This window comes from Myotis daubentonii, chromosome X (assembly GCF_963259705.1).
Source record: "Myotis daubentonii chromosome X, mMyoDau2.1, whole genome shotgun sequence".
NCBI lineage: Eukaryota > Metazoa > Chordata > Mammalia > Chiroptera > Vespertilionidae > Myotis > Myotis daubentonii.
The window spans coordinates 63,272,141-63,294,039 of record NC_081861.1 but is presented as its reverse complement, the minus strand read 5'-3'; the positions used below and the strand labels follow the sequence as shown (position 1 = coordinate 63,294,039).

Sequence of the window (21,899 nt, the reverse complement as noted above, 5' to 3'; positions counted from 1 at the left end):
CATCCAGGTCAACCATCAACATCGACTGCAAGGCCAAATCGCTTTGGAAAGAAGACAGTGCTCTGCGTTTGGTGGGATCAGGAAGGTGTAGTGTATTATGAGCTTCTAAAACCAGGTGAAAACATTAATACTTATCGCTACTGACAACAAATGATCAATTTGAACCACGCTTTGATCATGAAACCACCATAATGTGCCAGAGGACACGGCAAAGTAATTTTGCTTCATGATGATGCACCATCACGCACTTCAAAACCAGTTAAAGACACGTTAAAAGATCTGGCCTGGGAAGTATTAACCTACCTGCTGTATTCACCGGACCTTGCTCCTTCAGATTACCACTTGTTTGGATCGATGGCACACGCACTTTCTGAGCAGCACTTCAAAACGTACAAAGAAGTGGAACATTGTTTCTCTGAATGGTTTGCCTCAATGAATGGTTTGCCTCAAAACAAGAAAAGTTCTATTGGGACGGTATCCACAAATTACTGAAAGATGGGGAAATGTGTAGCTAGCGATGGACATTACTTTGAATAAAACACTTTTGATGTTTATCTAGAACTTATGGTGTTTTCTTTTATTATAAAATCCACTATTATTAACCAGTACACCTAGTATTTTGGGGTGTTATTTTGTTCAGTCTTGTCAAGCAAGGTTAAACTAAATTGTGTGCAGAATTGTATCAGTCTGAGATGGACCACATTGAATAGAAAAACCTAGATATGAATATCTGAACTCTATTCTCAGCAAGAAATTCCCCATCAGCCTGGTGCTACTAGGTATTATCATACTGATTTCTACTGGTGTGTTTTTCTTAGTACTACTCTTGACATACATACCCCTTAGGGCAGTGGTTCTCAACTTGTGGGTTGCGACCCCTTTGGCGGTCAAACGACCCTTTCACAGGGGTTGCCTAAGACCATCCTGCATATCAGATATTTACATTATGATTCATAACAGTAGCAACATTACAGTTATGAAGTAGCAACGAAAATAATTTTATGGGTGGGTCACAACATGAGGAACTGTATTTAAAGGGCCAGAGGGTTGAGAACCACTGCCTTAGGGTTTGTTGCTGGACTTACTGGTTTTTGACATCAATTCGGACATTTAGCATAATGAGAGGTTCTCTGAGTGCATGAGATGGCCAGAAAAACATCATACTTATAAAGTCAGAGCCAACCTGCCTGTAAAGGGATTATTTATAGCCTGAGTAAGGTACTTCACATAGGTTCAAGATTAAAGGAATTCTCACAACCTCATTTGTCAAATACCAGGTTGAGGTTAACATCATACTTCAGTTTTGGTATTTAAATCATCTCTTCATACAAGGGAAATTCTCCCTAAAACCTGAAAGTTAACTTTTTTGTCCTTCCTAAGGTATACATTACCTGCTGAGCTATTGAGACCCAATTGAAAATATACATTAGCTATTACACGTTGCTAAACATCTTGTTCTGGTGACATTTAGCGATGTTCAGTAATTGGCTTAATGAACAGGTGTGCAAGTATATTAGTTATGCAGATGTTAATTTGCAGTTACATGTGCTGCCTGATTTGGGGGGTTCTTGCCTAAACTACAACCAGTAAGATTTGCTCCTTAATTAGGAAATCATTACAAAGTATGTGTGTGTGATTCCCGCCATTATAACCATTACTCTTGTTTAATGTGCTCTAAACTTCCGGAACACCCCTGGTAATGCCATTCCTATGGCTTCAGGTACTATGCAGGTGTCAGAATGAAATCTACGTTTCTGTGGGACGCCTGAGTTAGTGCACAGCTGTAGGCAACAGAGAGGGGACGCTTCACAGCTGTGCTATGCGACATGTAAAGGGAGTCGGAAACGCAGTCTCCTACTCCATACTGCATCAGCTTTTCCTCCCAAGGTTTGGTAAACAAATGTGTTATTTCTCACAAAATGGATCCAAAAGCAGTTTAAAAAAATTGTGCTTGCTTACCATGCTGACTAATTTTTACCTGTATTTTTTTTTTATTATTCTCTCCCCTATTGTTTCTGATTGCTAGCTACTCTTGGTCTTTGGGATTGCCAAAGCTAACAGTTTATACACTATAAAAAGGGATGGGTATATTTATGTAATTTAGTCATATCCTTTTCATTTTTATGTTGCAAAAATGGACATTGGCAAGCTAATATAGCTAACACCCATGTATCAGCCTCCCAGGGTGAGCAAATATTAACATTTTGTCATATGTACTATAGGTCTTTGGTTTTAAAGAAATAAAACATTAGAGATAAAGTAGATATTTCTAGGGTGCTACTTATTCCAATGTCACCTTGCTCCCTCAAGACAAGCACAGTAAATAATCTGCTGAGTATCTGTTCCATGTTTTTATAATTTTACTAGAGGCCTGATGCATGAAATTCATGCAGGGGGCTCAGCCCTTGTAGCCCTGGCTTCATCCTGAAGGTCATCTGGATGGTCGTCCAGTGTTCGTTCTGCTGTTCAGTCTAATTAGCATATTAGTTCTTTATTATATAGGATAATAAGCTTACATACTCATTTATAAGCAATATAGTACATAAGATTAGTCTGCATTTTATTTTTTATTTAGATCAGTGGTTCTCAACCTTCCTAATGCCACGACCCTTTAATACAGTTCCTCTTGTTGTGGTGACCCCCAATTTCATTGTTATAAATCGAATATAATTAAAGCATAGTGATTAATCACAAAAACAACATGTAATTATATATGGTCTTAGGCGACCCCTGTGAAAGGGTCGTTTGACCCCCAAAGGGGTCACGACCCACAGGTTTACAACTGCTGATTTAGATGAATGCAATTGCATCATTTTCTACCACTTTTATTTTTCCATTCAGCATCATATTTGGGATCTATCTCTGCTGAAATATTTGGCTGTAATACAGTCACTGTAAATGCAGATTTGTATTTCATTATATAGTAATGCCTCCATTTGTGGACCTCTATTTAACAGATTTTGGATTTAACGGACAAAATTTCCAGTCCATATGCATATGTGAAAATTAGCACCCCGTTCATGTAAAGATGCTTTTAAACCAATATTTGCTTATAATTAAATTAATAGGTTGGTTTTTGTTATTAATTCACTTATTTTAAACAGATTTTACCGAATAGGCCAGATGTTGGAAAAAAACATTATAGTAATTTCACCGACATGAATAAATATTACATATCTACATTTATAGTCTATATATTTAAATCCAGGAGTTGCTTCTCATAAACAATGTTCGGGAATGATCAGCACATGATCACACTGCATTGCTGATGGTAATTGATTCTGTTGAGTGGAGTGAATTTCTGAAGCAGTTTTAATGGGTGCTGGCTGATGTTCCCACGTGTGCTAATCCATGCTCCAGCTGCATGCATTTGTTTACTTGAGGTGACTGGTGAAGGCACACATTTACTAGACCTATTCATTGTAAATTTAAAGTTGCAGTAATTCATATGAAAAATTTTTCAGTGAAATTAACTTTCCATACATACTTAATTTTAATTACACAAACGTGTCTACATAAGTAAAAATAGGTAAACTAATTTGTCAACTTTTTAACATATGCATTTGGAAAATCTGCTTTATTATATAATAGACTTTCAGAATTAATAGACAGCCACTCACCTGAGTTACTGGTAGTCTGTTTTATCGAATATTCCACAACTTATCCATTTCATAACCTCTGACATGTGGGTTGTTTTTAGTTTTGTACTGTTGTAAGCATTGTGACAGTGAACATCTTGTCTCCTTGACCTTTTGGCATACAAGTGGAAGGATTGGGTTATAATTATGAACGGCACACCTTAAATATATTAGATGTTAATAAATGTGTATTTTAAGGTTGTTGGTCTAATTTTTACTGCTCCTGTTGGCACAATCAATACTCTGCCTCCTCATCCATACATGCATTTATGAGATGTTTTTGTTATTTCCAATTTGATGTCTGTGAAATAGTATTTCATTGGTTGTTTTCATTTGCATTTCCCTGATTACTGGTAAAATTGAGCATTTTTCTGTTACTTGCTATATGACCTTGGGCAAATGAGTTAATTTTCCTGTTCTATAGTTTTCTCCTTTGTGAAATGACAATGCTAATACCAATTGTATAAGGTGATATAAAATTAAATTAGTGCCAGGCACAGAGCATATATTTCTGGCCCCAGCACACTTCTGTTGCGCTACTCTACAGAGCATATCCTATATAACAAAAGCCTAATATGCTAAGTGTCTGATCGGCCATTCACCCAATCAAAGCGTAATATGCTAATGATATGCTAAGGACACTCAACTGCTCGCTATGACGTACACTGACCACCAGGGGGGCAGACAGCCAACCTGTTGACCAGTTGCTATGATGTGCACTGACCACCAGGTGGCAGACGCTCCGACTGGTAGGTTAGCTTGCTGCTGGGGTTCGACTTATCAGGACTGAGCGAGATGGGCCAGACACGCCCTGGAGCCCTCCCATGTCCCTCCCCAGCCCCGATCGTGCACTGGTGGGGTCCCTCAGCCTGGCCTGTGCCCTCTTGCAATCCGGGCTGAGGAACCCTCCCCACGAGTGCACGAATGCACGAATTTCATGCATTGGGCCTCTAGTATTTAATAAAAGTTGATTTTGGTGGTGGTTGTGATGATTGTGGTTATGGTTACTACTACTAGTACTACTGCCACTATTATTATTGTTATACAGTGGGGCCTTGACTTAGGAGTTTAATTCGTTCCGAGACCGAGCTCGTTAAGGAGCTTGTTAACTCAAATTACTCTATCAACTCAATGCAAAAAATCGGCCGAGAGACAGCTGGTATCTCAAAAAACTTATTAGTCGGGACACTCGTAAGTCAAGGCCCCACTGTAGTTATTATCATTACTATTACAATTTCTTCTTTTGTGTGTTGCATATATGTGTATTATACATATATCTTTATAATATGTATGTGTATAGATATGTATATGTAATCATTTGCTTATTTTCAGTGGTTTGTATGATATTTCCAGAAATGCAAGGGTAAAGAAGATTTTTTAAAAAGGGTGGAAAATAACAATTAAATTTTAAAAAATTATTGTAGCTATTGCACATAGAAATTATAGATTTCTCCTGCCAGCTGTTATCATATTTGCACTCATTTTAACATTGACTTATTAATTGAGTTAAAATAACACCTATTTCAACTCGTACAGGAAAACAATATTAGAGTATAGAATATAATTAGAATCACTTCTAGAATTGTATACATATGGATAAAATATGTATTTATGCAGGGAGATCACAATCCCTATATTTATGTGATATATGTAAAACAGCAGTTGGGCATTTACTTATTGATTATAGATATATATGTACATGAACTTACATATATTTTTAGTATGGCTTTGACACTACTGTTAGCATTATTTACCCTGGCTTTATATATAGTACACTTAATAGAAAGTGTCACTTCTCCACATAATCCTTATAATATGATGTGACACATCAGATGATGCTGATTAAGAGATGCAATATTCTCTAATGTGGAACTGTGCCTATCAACAGCAAGAAGAAATTTTATTAGTGATATGTATGTATTAATTTAAGCTATATTGTTATTGATAAAAAAAAACTATGAATGCTAAATATCTTTTGGAGATACTGCCATAAATAGTAGTTTACATATAACCATGTATTTAAGAGTATGAGTAGATATTTCAGTCTTGTGTACAATTGTACACTCATGCTAGGCTAACACATTGTGAAGGTGACAAGTATTTGCTGGTGAAGGAATGAATAAATGAAAGAATGACTAGTATGCTGACTTTAGCAATCAATCTTTCTTACTGGAATTTTTAAATAAATTAAAATAGTTATAAAATTTGTATTATGATTTATGATTAGTTATCACTGTGCAAATCATTCAATGTCGCCCATTTCTAATATCTTAATATTTGCTACAAATTACACATTTTTGTCACATGTTCTATGTATCCACTGGGATAGTGGAAATTAATAGGAAATTTCAGAACATTGCCTAAATTTGATTGGGGAAAGAATATAATCATGTTTACTTTATTTATGCTGATGAAAATCCCTCAGTTGTAAAGGAATAAATTTATACTACAGTTGCATGTAAAAATCCATGAATTAAAGGAAATATAAGAATGCTCAGTGGGCATTTTACCTTAGATAATGAGTATCTTGATGTTAGCATATCTTTAATAATAATACAAATGCTTTATTATTATATCATTATCTTCCTACAGACAGTATTTTATAATGTTTCAGTATTGTTGGTCAGTTAGCTGTGCCAATTTATGAACCCAAATTAATTCAATCCATTGGATTCAAACATAATGGCTATATGGCTTTTCTTATGCTCAGTGAGAGATTGCATTTGACTGGAGGTCTCATTTTGGGCCTGCAGACCATAGAGCCATTGATGACTAAATCAGTTCTTGAGTTTATGTGTTAAAGTTTAAAATCTCTTCAGTCACATCAAAGTAATTTCAAATAATTATAGAATCTCTATAATTTATTTTAAGTTTTTAAATAATTTATATTTTATTGTTATATGAACATTTAATCAGAGGTATACCTTCTTAACGATTTTTAAGTGCACAGTATAGTATTGTAGACTGTAGATACAATATTGTGCTGCAGATCTCTAGAACTTATTCATCTTATATAACTGAAACTTTATTCCATTTGAACAGCAGCTCTCTATTTCCCCACCCTCCAACCCCTGGCAACCACCATTCTACTCTTTATTTTCATGAGTCTTACATTTTAGATTGCTAATATAAGTAATTTAAAGCATTTACATAAAGCATTTAGATTACTTATATAAGCATTGATCCTTCTGTGGTTCACTTATTACAGTTAACATGTCTTCTAGGTTCATAGGTGGGATTTCCTTATTCATAAAGGCCAAATAATATTCCATTTTGTGTGTGTGTCACCTTTTCTTTATTCATTCATTCCTTAATGGACATATAGGTTGTTTCCATATCTTGGCTATTGTGAATAATGCTGCAGTAAACATGGGAATGCAGCTATTTCTTTGAGATCCTGATTTCAGTTTTTTTGGATATGTACCCAGAATTGATTGCTGGGTCATATGGTACCACTATCTTTCATTATTTGAGCAATTGTCATACTTTTTTCTAGAAAGCCTGCACCATTTTATATTCCCACCAACAAATGTACACATGTTTCAATTTCTCCGCATCCTCACTAACACATCTATTTTTAAATAATAGCCATCCTAACAGCTGTGAGGTGATATTGTAATTTTGATTTGCATTTTCCTCATGATTAGTGATGTTGAACATATTTTCCTATATCTAATGGCCATTTGTATATCTTCTTTGGAGAAATAACCATTCAAGTTTTAATCAAGTTATGTAATTGTTCATTTTTTAATCAAGTTATGGGATATTAAAGTTTTGTGAGCATTAGAAACATATATGGAATAAAAGCCTATTAGGACAAATGGCATTTTGTAGTCATTATGAAAGCAGGAAGATTTTAATATATGAAGCCTTTAATACTTAGTTAGGTAAATTTTATGTATCATTGCCTCTCTTCAAATTCTCTACCAGGCCTGTGGTTGTGATTACTAAGGATGCTTTTAGAGACAAGAAAGCAAAGGGCAGTAACAGCCACTGGGCAATATCTACTGATCACGAACCATTATTGTTTGTGAAAGTCTGTCTAATTAAGAGACTATTTTAAACTAGCTTTTCTCTAGTAATTCTCAGAACAGTAGCACCCACTCATGGAATTCTTACCATTTCTTGAACCCAGGATGAAGCCAAATTGCATACATAATACAAGAGAAATATAGTAGGATTCAAAAAACAAAACTGTGAACTCTAGATATTTGAGACATCTAATCTTAATTTTAAATAACTTGTTCATTTAAAGAGGAGAGAGGTTGAAGTCTATTTTAATGAAAAATGCAAAAATGAGGCATATAAAATGAGCATTATGTATGTGTAGGATAATCAGGAGGCTGTTAGTTTGCAGGATAATCTTAATGTATCCTTCATGCTACAGTATTTTTATCCTATATATACTTGCTTAATCAGTCTCCTGTAATGGGGTTTAAAACATATCGAGAAATTAGGACAGTTGTCTTGGCTATTACTTTGGGTTAAAACTAATGAATGATTTTAGAAGTAATTTCAGTGTGATTCAGATAATATTTTTATTGACAAAGGGAATGACTCTTGGACTGTCATTTCTTTATATAGTTGTCTTAAGCTGGGGGGTGGCTTGAAAATTGAATCAACTAAAATGCTGATGATTGCATAGGAAAGACTGTGCTCTTGGAAAGATCATTTGAGGAACATATGTGATGATTTTAAAAGAAATACATTAAAAGTCATTTTTCTTGCCCTGACTGGTTTGGCTCAGTTGATAGAGCGTCAGGCTGTGGACTGAAGGGTCCCGGGTTCGATTCTGGTCGAAGGCATGTACCTTGGTTGCAGGCTTGATCCCCAGTAGGGGGCAGGCAGGAGGCAGCTGATCAATGTTTCTCTCTCTTTGATGTTTCTAACTCTCTATTCCTCTCGCTTCCTCTCTGTAAAAAATCAATAAAATATTTTTTAAAAAAGTCATTTTTCTTCCAGCACTAGCAATAACTATTGTGTTGAGTAAAGATGGCAAATTACTTGTCATCTCTGAAAAAGATTATGATTTTTAAGTGTAATTACTATCTAGTCTCCTTAGACTCTGAGTCATTTTAGGTTGGTGATACTAGTAAAGTTTAGAACTGTTAGGACTTTAGTTATTCAGATAATTTATTTTATAGTAAGTTTGATTTTCATGTATTTTGCACCATGAAAATAAAGTTGGTCTTAATGGACCTATAGTATTTTGATACCTTCTGTAATATGTCTAGAAAGTTTTCCAGATGCTAACATCTGTGACCACATAGCTAAGCAAAATGTACTGTGGTTGTGTTGATTTTTCCTCTAATGAAAATCAGTAACTCCTTTGTGATCTCTGTACTAAAGTCAGATAACTTAAAATACTAAAGATAATTATTGCTTCAAAATTTAAAGTAATAAAGAGCAGGATTATGACTATATAATTGAGTGATGAAATTTAGGAACATGAGTTTTTGGGCAAAAGTATATCACTTCACTTGATCGAACAAAAATGTTGGCTTTACTTTACTCACATTTTTTATGGCCCCATTACCTAAAACTTATTTTTATATTATAAGTAAACTGGTAACACATGAATGAATACAATGGTAGCTGTTGAATTTCTGTATTGGACGGTTTAGGGATTCGCCTGACATAAAGCTTCATTTTCATAGCAGCCAGCCAGCCAGGGTACTTTTTACTTTGGTTTTTGGGATGGCTTATTTGGGGGAGGGCTGACGGAGGTAATCGGGAGCTAAAGCCACTCCTTGGAACTGCCACTCTACACAGTTTCAGGTCATTTAAATTCTTTATGAACTACAGGATTACCTTTTGAATACAGCATAAATATATCTTCTGTTCTAAGAAAGCAAACAGTACTAAAAAAAATGGTGAGGGAGACAGAGCTAACTTACTCAAAAGACCTGTCTCTAAGGTTTGTTAATTATGTTTAAGCAAATGGGTGCTGCTGTTGTGCAAGTTGCAAATGGTTCATATCTATTCTTCAGAGCAGTCTCAGCAGGAATTTTTATATGGCAACCTGGTTAGCAGTTAAGTTACCTTAGGTACTTCAAAGCAATTTCACTGAATTAAAGGGATGCCTAAATTTTAGCATGTTAGGATAAATGCATGTCTTTTTCCTCAATTAGTCCAAATTAGGGAGATTTTACTATATATTTAATTCCAGTGCTGCTTCTAGGTACCTGGTAAAGGAGTAATTAATGTTGCACATTAGTTAAGAAGCAGCAATTGATTTTTGGTTCTATTTGGCTTATCTTTTCTGCTTAAGTGCTGATATTTAATTTGTTGGGAAACCTCTAAACAAGTCTATATTTTTATGTTTATCCTCTTCCTTGAACTAATGAAATAAACACATTTATTGATTTTCGTATGCACTTTATTAATGTAGTTAATATGCCTTACTAATGTTATTCTGTGCATTTGGATTAGTGCCGTTATTGTTTATGAATCAACATTTTTCTTTCAGTTCAAAAGAATGCAGAAGCTTTGGAGGAGAAGCCCCAACCTACCAAGAAGAAGGTGAAAGAGCTGAGAGTTTTGGATTCCAAAACGGCCCAGAATCTGTGTATGTGCTATTTCGTGTATAGGATGGTGGTGAGAGGGTGGTTATTGAATGGATTTAAACAAAGTTGTAACTTCTTCGAACAGGCATGTTTAGCATCTACCAGAAACACAATTCTGTGTAAACATGATTTGGTTTTCCTTTTTGTGGTTCAGCCAGAATAGGAGGCCATCATAATTTAGTCTTCCTCAGGTTTGATGAAATGTATGAATAATAAAGTTTTGGGAAGTGCTGATAATTCGACCTTGTCAGAGGACCAGTGAGACCTATGGCAGAGCTGTACAGAGTTTTGTTTTCCTTCTGCCTCGGCTTGGCAGTGACAGGTTTAGCGTATTCACTAGTCCCATTGGGCAAATCCTTTTCTGATCCTCCTTTATGTTTGAAGTAATCGTGATGGGAGCTAGATAAGTGGTTAACCACTGCACTTTAAAACTGGTTACTAAACCTTCAAACCTTTTACAAACCAGTCAGCCCTTAAGTATACTTTCATTAAAGCATCTGGGCAGTTAAAGCCGTCTTCATTTAAGTAGGCCTTATGTTTTACTTTGACAAATTTCCCCCTCTGTATTGAATTTAGCATTCTTTGTCACCACAGTAGACTGTGTTTATATTCTGAGAATACTAAAACACTCTGCATGAGAAATTTCAACACATCAAGCATTTCTAATTGCGCACAGAAATGCCATAGGAGTTTCTTTTGTTAAAGAACGTGCTATAGGGAATCCGATTGAAATAAACAGCTCATCATTCTCCTGTCAGCCGGAATGTTGCTGTCAGAAAAGCAGTCTCCAAATAGCTGTTGTGAATGTGCATGCTGCTTATCTGATGGTACATTTTTTTCCTAAATATGTTTTCATTGATTTTTTTAAGAGAGAGGGGAAGGGAGCAGGGAGGGAGGGAGTGAAGGAGGGAGAGAGAGAGAGAGAGAGAGAGAGAGAGAGAGAGAGAGAGAGAGAGAGAGAGAGAGAGAGAGAGAGAGACACAGAGACAGAGACAGACATCAATCAGCTGCCTCCTGCAACACACCCTACTGGGAATCCAACCCATAACCTGGGCATGTGCCCTGACCAGGAATTTAACAATTGTCCTCTTGGTGCACAGATCAGTGCTCACCAATTGAGACACACCTGCCAGTAGTACATTTTCTTTATAAAGTGGATGTTTAGTGTTGTGTGTTTTTGTAAACACAGTATTATCTTAATTGCTAGTTGATATCTGTCAACATTATTAATTTTGATTATGGAGATCCCACTTGGTGTTTACATCTAGGTAATAATGTACCTAGACAGTACGGATTTTTTTTTAAGTGCCAGAGAAGACATAGGGACCTATACATGAAAAAACATTCTTAGGAATATATTCCTGTTCTGGTGATAAGAACAAACAAATGTTCTTTCAAATGTATGTGTAGTGGAGGCTAAAGTATAATGTATTATTGAAAAATACTTTCTGAGTAAGCATAAGCTTTTCTGGGTATAATTTATTGAATTATTTCAATATGACAGAATATGTACTAATTAAGATGTTGACAAGGTAAATCATGATTCAACATATAAAGCAACTAATAGTATAGCACGTGAATGTCAGCAGGAATGCAGAGATTAATGATGTTCAGACCCTTTAATTTTTTCCTATATGGGAGAAATGCTATATAACTTGATATGCTTTTCTTGTATTTGGCTACTTTATTGTCATTCCTGAGAAGTACTGTGTTGGATGCACCTGACAATCTCCACACTAAATTCTACTTTGAATTAAAAGGCCCACTTGAAATCAGATCTCTAACTTTTCATGGGTCATTTCGTATCAGCTCAATCTAAAATGCCTAAATATGTAGTTGTCACTATTAGTATGAATTTTATTTTGTATATAAATATGTTAGCTGTAAACATTAGATCCTGTGATAATAGGCCATTTTACCTATTACTTGTAGAAGCTCAACTGGTGTTCCAGTTTGGAGACAAAGGCAATGAGTGTTTATGAGTGTAGTAGTGTAGTACTTTGAATGGGAGGTACTTTTGTTTGTTCATAACTCTGTAAATTAATATTAGTTAGAGAATTTTCGTGTTTCAAGTCTATGAAATGGGAATCAGGTATTTATTAGGATGTTAAAAATTTTATGCTGTTCTGTTTTTAATAAACTCAAATTTATTTTAGCTATCTTCCTTGGATCATATCGTATGCCATATGAAGATATAAAAAACATTATTTTGGAGGTCAATGAAGACTTGTTGACTGAAGCCTTAATTCAGGTAACTTGCATATTTTTCTTTTATAATTCATTTTCATAGGTATTCCTACGTTGCTGTCTTCTAGAATGGAATTGTAAGGAAATATTCTTCTATGTTTGGATTATACAATCAGGAATATCTAGCTGTGTTGATAGTCAGAGGACTTAACATAGAAGATCTAGGTTCTGTTTCTATTTCTTCCATTTATTAAACATGTGTGTGTGTGTTTTTAAGTTTATGCATATGTAGATATACCATTCCCTATTATTCACTGTACAGAAAATTGCATGTATGTCATCATCATAGTGACTCTGTTAATTAGATATCGTTATTATCATTTTATGGATGTAAAAGAGAAGAGGCCAACAGGTTAAATAGCTTGCTCAGGATCAGTGGGTAAGTGGTAAAGTTATCCTTTGTTCGGCACTGAACGTATGCTGGGCATTGTGCCAAGCATTTGATATATTTCATTTCATTGACTCCTACAGCAATCTTATGAGATCAGTACTAACATCCTCATTTTCCAAACAAGAAAACTGAGGCTTAGAGAGATTGCCACATGTCACATAGCTGGTAAGGGGCAAAGTAGCAGAGCTGGGCTTCAGAACAATGTCTTTCTGTCATGACTCTAAAACCATTGCTCTTTCTAGTCTATTATTCTGCCTCCTGTGGGCAGACAGGTTTGGCTTGCTTTATCTCTGCATCGTCATCTGAGATCACAGGGCCACTGTGATGATTTCATCCAAAAAGTGCTTTATTCTAGAAATCTAACATATTATTTGAATTCTTGGTATGTCTGCTCCTATCTGTTTTAATTTCTAGGAAGAAACACTGCAGAGATTTGCTGTAGAAAGGCAGTCATTGTAGTTTTTTGTTTGTTGTTGAGCCATGCCATTTGCTTTGATTTTAAGAAGACTGGTAGTTTATGCTGTCATAATTGTGCCATTTCTTCCTCAGACTGTCTCTAAATCTCAGAGAACCAGTGTTTGTCATTTGAGCAGGTTGTGTCTATATGGAATTTCTGTTAACCTAAAAGTAAAAGACCTTTCAAAGTGAGAGGCAAACAAGTATTTATTTGAGATCACTAAGAATAGCTATTCTGGAAACACTGATTCAGGCAGAAGCTCAACTGGTGTTCCAGTTTGGAGACAAAGGCAATGAGTGTTTATGAGAAAAGGGAAGGGGAATAATTGCGTTAGTAGAGGAAGGCATTTCTATTGGTACAGATAACAAACAAACATAGTGGTGTTAATGCTGAACAGTGTTTTTTGTTGTTTTGGCTATTTTGTTAATCTAGTAGTCATAATAATTGCTTTCTTATTATCTTTGCAAACAGGTCTTTTTCAGGGCACAAGGTTGCTTAAGCCAATCCAAAGGTTATTTTGCCCTGTTTTAACATCCTGAAGATTTAAGGCATGAGGTGTACAAGCCAGTTTCTCTGACATGGCAGCTCTGGTTCTGTTTTAAAGTGGCTCTGTTTATGTTACTGTTTACCGTTCCTTCATTTCGTAGTGGATGCTTGCATTACAGTTTACCTTATGTATATGTTTTAGATATGTTCACTTTCTATAGGACTAAGGTTTAGTCAGTTGATATAAGCTCTTCATTATCATGACACGCTCACTATATTATTCTCAGTAAAAATCCCCTTGTGGTAAGAGCTGAGCACATGTCTCCTGTCCTCCTTAGTCCCATGATTCTCTGTGCACTAGTCAGAATGAGGACAGCATTAAGTCAAAATGTGACTTAGTTCTCTCTTTTTTTTTCAATTGGACGTTTAAATTTAAATTATAAAAAAATCACACAAATATCTGACTCCTACTTAATAATTGAAGCTTTCTAGTTTTTTTTTCTTAATAACCCAAGTATAGTAGAATAGAACCATATTTTGAAGAATTAATAAATGTAGTCATTTATTCTACCCATTAAAACTGTGTAGTTTTTCCTTCATATTCCTTGGTAAATAAATAATGTAAATATGCAGAATGCTACTGTGGTATTTATTTCCTGGCAACATTAAAAACTTTAAGTCATGTTTTCACCTCTTTAGGGAATGTAAGAAGAGAAAGATTGTCTCTATAAGTGTCCCTTTACTATGCAACAAGTTTTTAACATGTGTCTATAGGAATATATTACCTGGAATTTTTGTAGCATAAATAATATAAAGTTGTTTCTCTCTTTAAATTGGGTAATCCTGGTCCGGTTGAGAGGAATGAATTGCTTATAATTTAGAGATGGTAGTAAATTATGTCTAAATTGTTGAATTTGTGGGCTTAATCTTATCCATCATGACAAAACAACTGCTTAAGAAATCACATTATTATTAGATTGTGCTCTGGGAAGGTGAGTGAAGGAGAATCACAGAGTGCTGACCTTGCCAGGCTCCTTTTGTGCATGTAACACCATGTGCTTCCATGCATTTCCCGTTTGCTGTATGTGGCTTCCTCTGAGCCTGTCTTGTCTCTTCTTCTTTTCGAGATCTCCCTTCCCTTTTCTAAGCTTCTATCTCTTACTGGTTTTCACATATTTGTATGTTTTACCCCTTGGCATACTTTGCCCCACCAATTTTGTGCCTGCTTTTTGTTGAGGCTTTTTTCTTTCCCCATCCCAGACTGCTTTCCTTCTCAATCAATGCCAGATACTCTATAATTTTCTCTCATTTCTTCGCCTTCTCAATCAAAACTCATTTTCTTAGTTATGATTGTAGTAGAAAACAATTTAACATACAATTTACTAGTATGCATGATTGGAATTGCGCTGCTTGGATACATACAAGGCATAACTGGTGAGTAACTCACCTGGGTAATTGAAGTTAATGTTGCGTTTATCCAGACCAGTCAAATGTCTCAGTATCTTCCAGTAAGCAGGAAGTTCCTGGGTTGAAACAATTATTTCAGTTTCCAGCACCTAAAAGAGTGCTCGCACCCTCAGAAAGAAGAAAGATTAGAATCACCAGTGTCTCCTTCTCCATCCCATCCCAGAAACATTGGCTTCAGTGATGCAAAAGTAACATCAATTTGCCATTCATCGGAGCTGTTTGCTATTTATGTCTAATTACCATGTAGCACATCGATAATGCATAACATTAAATATGTATCATCAGATTAACTTTGTTGTAAGCTCTAGTTGATTACAGTGCTCAGCTCCATCCATGCATAAATGTAGTTTGTTGCTCATGCGGCGTGGTTGTCTCCTCATAACAACAAAACAACAAAAAACAATTAAGGACGCATTACTTTCCAGGGGCTGGAATTAACACCAGTATTCTCTCTCCTAGTGTGTGTGGGTCAATAGGCTTTTCCTGCCAGATAACTAAACTCTATTAGTTGTCTGGCAGGATAAATGTCTTAGTAAAATAAAATAAAAATTAGCAAGATCAAGCTCAAGTTTTAAGGTTATTAATAAATAAAAATACTAATATCTCTTCTGTTTAAAAATATCTAAGTCTAAATTAGAAACTGAGTTTACAATGTGGAAGAAGTTGAAATGTCCGAAACTACTTACAGCACATAGAAACACTTAAAAGTAATCATATCCTGAAATTATTGAGGAGCTTTTAATAGATGCAGTTATGAATTAGTTCCAAATAATGTGCACTAAATTTAGGTGATTTGTAGGGTCACTTCATCTTTGAAAATCTGCTTCAGGATAATTTAATTTGATATATTGAGAGAAAAATCTAAGACCAGTTAGTGTTTTTAGGATATCAGTGGTAAAAATTAAATATTTGTAGACATACTTACAAATAGAACATTGACAAAGAAATGAAACTAAGAGTTTCAAAAAGTTAATTAAAACCTTAAGGGAAAAATAAAAGTATGCTCTATTTTGGAACATTAGTGCTTATAAATGATTCTTAAATGCTGTGGAAATTCATGTTGGTAGGAAGTTTGTGGTCATATTCACAAAGTATATGCAGAAAAAATATGGTTAACAGAGACGGTAGTATAATAATGTTGCAGAATAACTTGCAAAGATACTTGTAAAGCAGGGATTGCTAACCAGGGGTTCACAGCCCCCTTTGGGGACTCGTTGGGAAAATTCCAGGGCTCCTGAATTTGGATGTGAACAATACTGCATCTTATTTTCTTTAACTTGTAACTGATATTTCACATTTAATTTGATTAATAATATGGGCAATGTAACAAAGAAATATTAACAGTATCTCTAACTTTGTCACTAATAGAAATAATAAATATTTTCATATCACGTTAAATTTGTGGTAGATATCTTGAAATATTGTTTGTAGTCATTACTACAAAATTATACTAGTTATTAAAGCTGCCACTAGATCTTATTTTTGAATGCTTTAATCAAGGAGCACATCCATGATTATCACAACTTATTTTTTAATATGTTGATATATATTTCAGTATAATTGTTTTTTATTTCTATATATTTATTCTCTATGGAGAACGGACCTATAAACTGGTATAACGGGTTCATGGCACAAACAAAAAGGTTAGAAATTAGAACAGGAAAGTTTCCCAATCAAGATGGTAGGGATGAGTCATTCTCAACTTCAGTTCGCCCTCACAACTATCCATAGAAAGGACACCATTATAAAAATCCCAGACCTAGGGTTGATTCAAATGCACCCTCCTAAACTAGAGAGACCAAGAAGGACTGCATTAGAAGGGTAAGAGGTTCAGCTACATTCTGACCATATTGCCCCTCCTCAATCTGGCAGAGTGCTGCACCAGGAGGGCCTTCATGGGCCTATGGCTTCTCCAGTGGAAAGAGAGAACCCTAGGTGGACATCCAACTAGACCAACATTAGGAGATGCTTCCTGGAAGACCCACTCAGGTCTCACCTCATGGACATTCATTGGCAGAAACTGTGGAGCCTAACCATTGAGGATCAGAAATAGATGGAGAAAAGGGGATGGGGCCTAGAGAAACCATCACGAAGATATTGGCTGACCACATTACTGCTTTCAGGACTGCTTGAGAAGAGATCCCAGCCTATAGCTCTGCCCATCCTCAGAGCTACTTTGATGACCCCTTCTAGCCAGGGAGCTCGGTTGGCAGTTCTACCTGATTCAAGTCCCCAGTCAATGGCTGTATCAGCCATGGAGCCTGTTCTACTGTCATCCCCAGACAGGGAGCTAATTTATAGTCCTTCACAAATGCTGATCATAGCCTGTAGTCTCACCTGGTCAAGAAGCCTGGCCAGAGAACCCAAGTAGGTGTGAAGTCCATCCTACAACCCTGCCCAACTGTTGAGCATGCACTTTGGTCCTGCATAACCAAGAATCATGAACAGTGATTCTGGGAAGCCTCAGAGCCCAACCTACACTAACACCAAGACACAGAGTCCAGCCTATAGCATTTCCCAGGCAGTGAGCGCAACCAGTTTTATGCCCAACTATGGACTATACCCTGTGGCTCTACCTGGGTACAGATGGAGGCCCCTCTTGAACAGAGAGCTCATCAGTGTTCTTGCCCAACCGTGGAGCACATTCAGTGGCTTACCTGATTGTGAAGCCCAGTCAGAGGGCCAGACCAACATCAGAGAAAAGCCTATGGCCCCAACTGAACATGGTCCAGCCAGCAGCACTATTCATTCAAGGAGCACAGCCTAAGGCCCACGCTGACCAAGAGAAATTATAGAACCCAGACCATACCCTGCCTAATGGCAGAGTCCAGCCTGTGGTACTATCTGCCTGGGAACACAGCCTGTGACCTTACCTGACTAGAGGTGATTGTAGAACCCACCTAGTAGCCTTGTCTTGACCAAGGAACACAGCCAGTAGCCCCCAATGGCCTTGGGGGTCTACCCAGTGGCCCTGTTAGAATGTGGAACCCAGCCAGCAGGCCCAGGCTAGAATGCGGAACCCACCCTGTCTGACCTCAGATAATAGGCAATGACCTCGTCATGATAATAATTCCTTCTTGTCCCCAGACACTACCAGTTGACACAGCCAGTACCCCAAGGTGAGTTGACAAGTGGAGGTCTTTACATGCTGAAGCAAACATGTAAAATCTAGAAGAGTGAAACCACTTAATCAAATGTGCAGATACTATTTTAAGGAGTCAAAAATCACAAAGAATCAGGTAAAAATGGTACAACCAAGAAAAATAATAAAGACTAACACCTGAACCTAAAAATATGGAGATTTATGAATTTTCTGAAATAGAATTCAAAATACTCTTCTTAAAGAAGTTCGGTGAACTACAGGAACACACAGACAGCTAAACACAAATGGGAAAACAATGGATGAACAAAATGAGTTCAACAAAGATATTGTAGCCATAAAAAAAAAGCCAAACAGAAATCCTAAAGTTGACTGAACTGAAGAATTCAATAGAGAGATTTAATATCACACTCTATTAAGCGGAAGAATGTCTGAATGAACTGAGTGATAGGTCTTTTTTAAATTATCCAGTAAAATAAATAAAGAATGAAAAAGTGAAGAAAGCCTTGAGGACCATCAACAAATTTCTCTCTCAAGAGAATAGTGCAGGCAAGGAGATTATGAGATGATATATAAAAATATTAAGAGAATAAAAAACACCTGTCAACCAATTCTACTACACATGGAAAAGCTGTCCTTCAAAAATGAAGAAAAGGTAAAGATTTTCTCAAAGAAAAGAAAGATTACCAGGAGACCTATAGTACAAGAAAATTTACAAAGTATTGTTCACGCTGAAATGAAGAGACCACCAACTTACACCATACACAAAAATAAACTGAAAATGGATAAAGGACTTAAACATAATATGGGAAACCATAAGAATATTAGAGGAATCCACAGGCAGCAAAATCTCAGACAGATGCCAAAGCAATTTCTTCACCAACACAGCTTCTAGGGCAATGGAAACTAAAGAGAAAATAAACAAATGGAACTACATCAAAATAAAAATCTTCTGCACAGCAAAAGAAACCATCAACAAAACAAGAAAGCCCACGGCATGGGAGAACATACTTGCCAATATTATCACTTATAAGGGTTTAATCTCCAACATTTGCAGGGAACTCATACAACTTAACAAAAGGAAGATAACCCAATAAAAAAATGGACAATGGACCTAAATAGATACTCTTTAAAACCGGACATAAGGCCAAGAGACATATGAAAACATGCTCGAAGGCACTAATCATACAAGAAATGCAAATCAAAATGGCAGTGAGGTACCATCTCACACCTGTCAGAATGGCTATCATCAACAAATCAATAAATGACAAATGCTGGCAAGGAAGTGGAGAAAAAGGAACCCTCCTGCACTGCTGGTGGAAATGCAGACTGGTGCAGCCACTGTGGAGAACAGTATGGAGTTTCCTCAAAAAACTAAAAATGGAATTTCCATTTGACCCAGTGATCCCACTTCTAGGAATATATCCCAAGAAACTAGAAACACCAATCAGAAAGTATATATGCACCCCTGTGTTCATAGCAGCACAATTTACCATAGCTAAGATTTGGAAACAGCCTAAGTGCCCATCAGCAAATGAGTGGATTAAAAAACTGTGGTACATCTACACAATGGAATACTACACTGTGGTAAAAAAGAAGGAATTCTTACCATTTGCAACAGCATGATGGAACTGGAGAGCATTATGATAAGCAAAATAAGCCAGTCAGAGAAAGATAAATATCACATGATCTCAGTCATTTGTGAATTATAATGAACAACATAAATTGATGAACAAAAACAGATCCAGAGACAGAGAAGCATCAATCAGACTGTCAAACCTCAGAGGGAAGGCAGGGGAGGGTGGGGGGTAAGGAGGAGAGATCAACCAAAGGACTTGTATGCATGCATATAAGCCTAACCAAAGGACACAGACACCAGGAGGGTGAGGGTATGAGTGGGAAGTGGTGGCAATGGGGGAATAAGGACACATATGCAATAACATAATAAAAAAAAATCATAACAACCTATGAATGTGTAAAACTTACTAGTAATGGTAAATACCAGTATATATTCAAATTGAAATTTATTAATATTGTAATGATGTTTAATTCACTTACAGCTCTAGTTTAAAAGTAAAAAAATATATTAAAATTAACCATAACTACAACATTCTGTTATTAGGCCAGAGTATAAAAATGATGTAAATTATAATATCAATAACCAAAAATAACTTAAATTATGAGATGGGGGAGTAAAATTATAATGTGTTTATGTACTATTGAAGTTGTTTATCAATTTAAAATAGGATATTATAGCCCAACCGGTGTGGCTCAGTGGTTGAGCATCGACCTATGAACTAGTCAGGGCACATGCCAGGGTTGCAGGCTCAGTCCCCATTGGGGGGCGTGCAGGAGGCAGCCCATCGATGATTCTCTCTCATCATTGATGTTCCTATCTCTCTCTCCCTCTCCTTTCCTTTCTGAAATAAATAAAAAATATATTTTAAAAAAGAAGATGCTGTAAATATATTTTATGTATGCCTTAGGGTAATTGTAAAAGAAAAACATGTAAATTATGATATAGGAGTTAAAGCATACTGTCACAAAAAGTATTCAAATCACAAAGGATAAGAGTAATAGGAGAAGCAAGAAACAAAGAATCTACAAAACAGTCAGCAATTAACAAAAGGCATTAAGAAATTTGTACCATATTTTCTCATTTATAAGACTATTCCTAAAATTGTTAGACTGAAAATCAAGGGGCATCTTATACAGGGAATCAGCCAAGGAGGGAGCCATGTGTGTGCATAGCTGCCCATACCTTGTTGAATAGGCTTCCTCCAATCATGAGCCTTATTGTTACTGACATCAGCTGATGCCGTAATTGGAGGAGGAGGTGGAGAGTGTGCAATTCTAACAGAGAAGTTTACAGGAATACATACATCAAGGGGAAAATATATCTCAAATAAATAAGCAACCTCACTTTATATCTCAAGGAAGGAGAAAAAGAAGAAAAAAAACTAAACCCGAAGTTAGTAGAGGACAGGACTAATAAAAATTAGAGCAGAAATAAATGAAATAGAGAACAGGTAAACAATAGAAAAGATGAACAAAACTTATAGTTGTTTTTTTCAAAAGATTAAATTGACAAGCCTTTAGCTACAATAACCAAGACAGAAAAGAGAGAGGATCCACATAAATAATATTATAAATGAAGAAGGGGACATTATAACTGATGCCACAGAAGTACAAAGGATCATAAGAGACTAGTATGAAACATTATATGCAAAATTATTAGACAACCTAAAAGAAATGGATAAATTTCTTGCAACATAAAACCTACCAAGACTAAATCACTAGGAAATACAAAATATGAACAGATCAGTAATGACTAGGAGATTGAAGCATTAATGAAAAAACTTTCAACAAAGGAATGTCTAGGATCAGATGGTTTCACTGGTGAAGTATATCAAACATTTAAAAAAGAATAAACACCAATCCATCTGAAACACTTCCAAAAAATTGAAGAGTAAGGAACACTCCCAAACTCATTATGAGATCAGCCTTACCAACACCAGATAAATACAAGAAATAAAATTGCAGGCTA

General features: G+C 36.0%; 1 protein-coding gene across 5 annotated transcripts in view; it reads left to right on the top strand.

Annotated features, from left to right (window-relative positions):
• DIAPH2 (diaphanous related formin 2) overlaps positions 1-21,899 on the top strand; it is a 936,081-nt gene that overhangs the window by 391,669 nt on the left and 522,513 nt on the right. For all 5 annotated transcript variants that reach the window (XM_059679396.1, XM_059679395.1, XM_059679394.1 and 2 more), the window contains 2 exons: positions 10,108-10,206; positions 12,361-12,455. In XM_059679396.1, the coding sequence (XP_059535379.1) occupies positions 10,108-10,206; positions 12,361-12,455 (194 nt within the window). The remainder of the gene's footprint in view (positions 1-10,107; positions 10,207-12,360; positions 12,456-21,899) is intronic.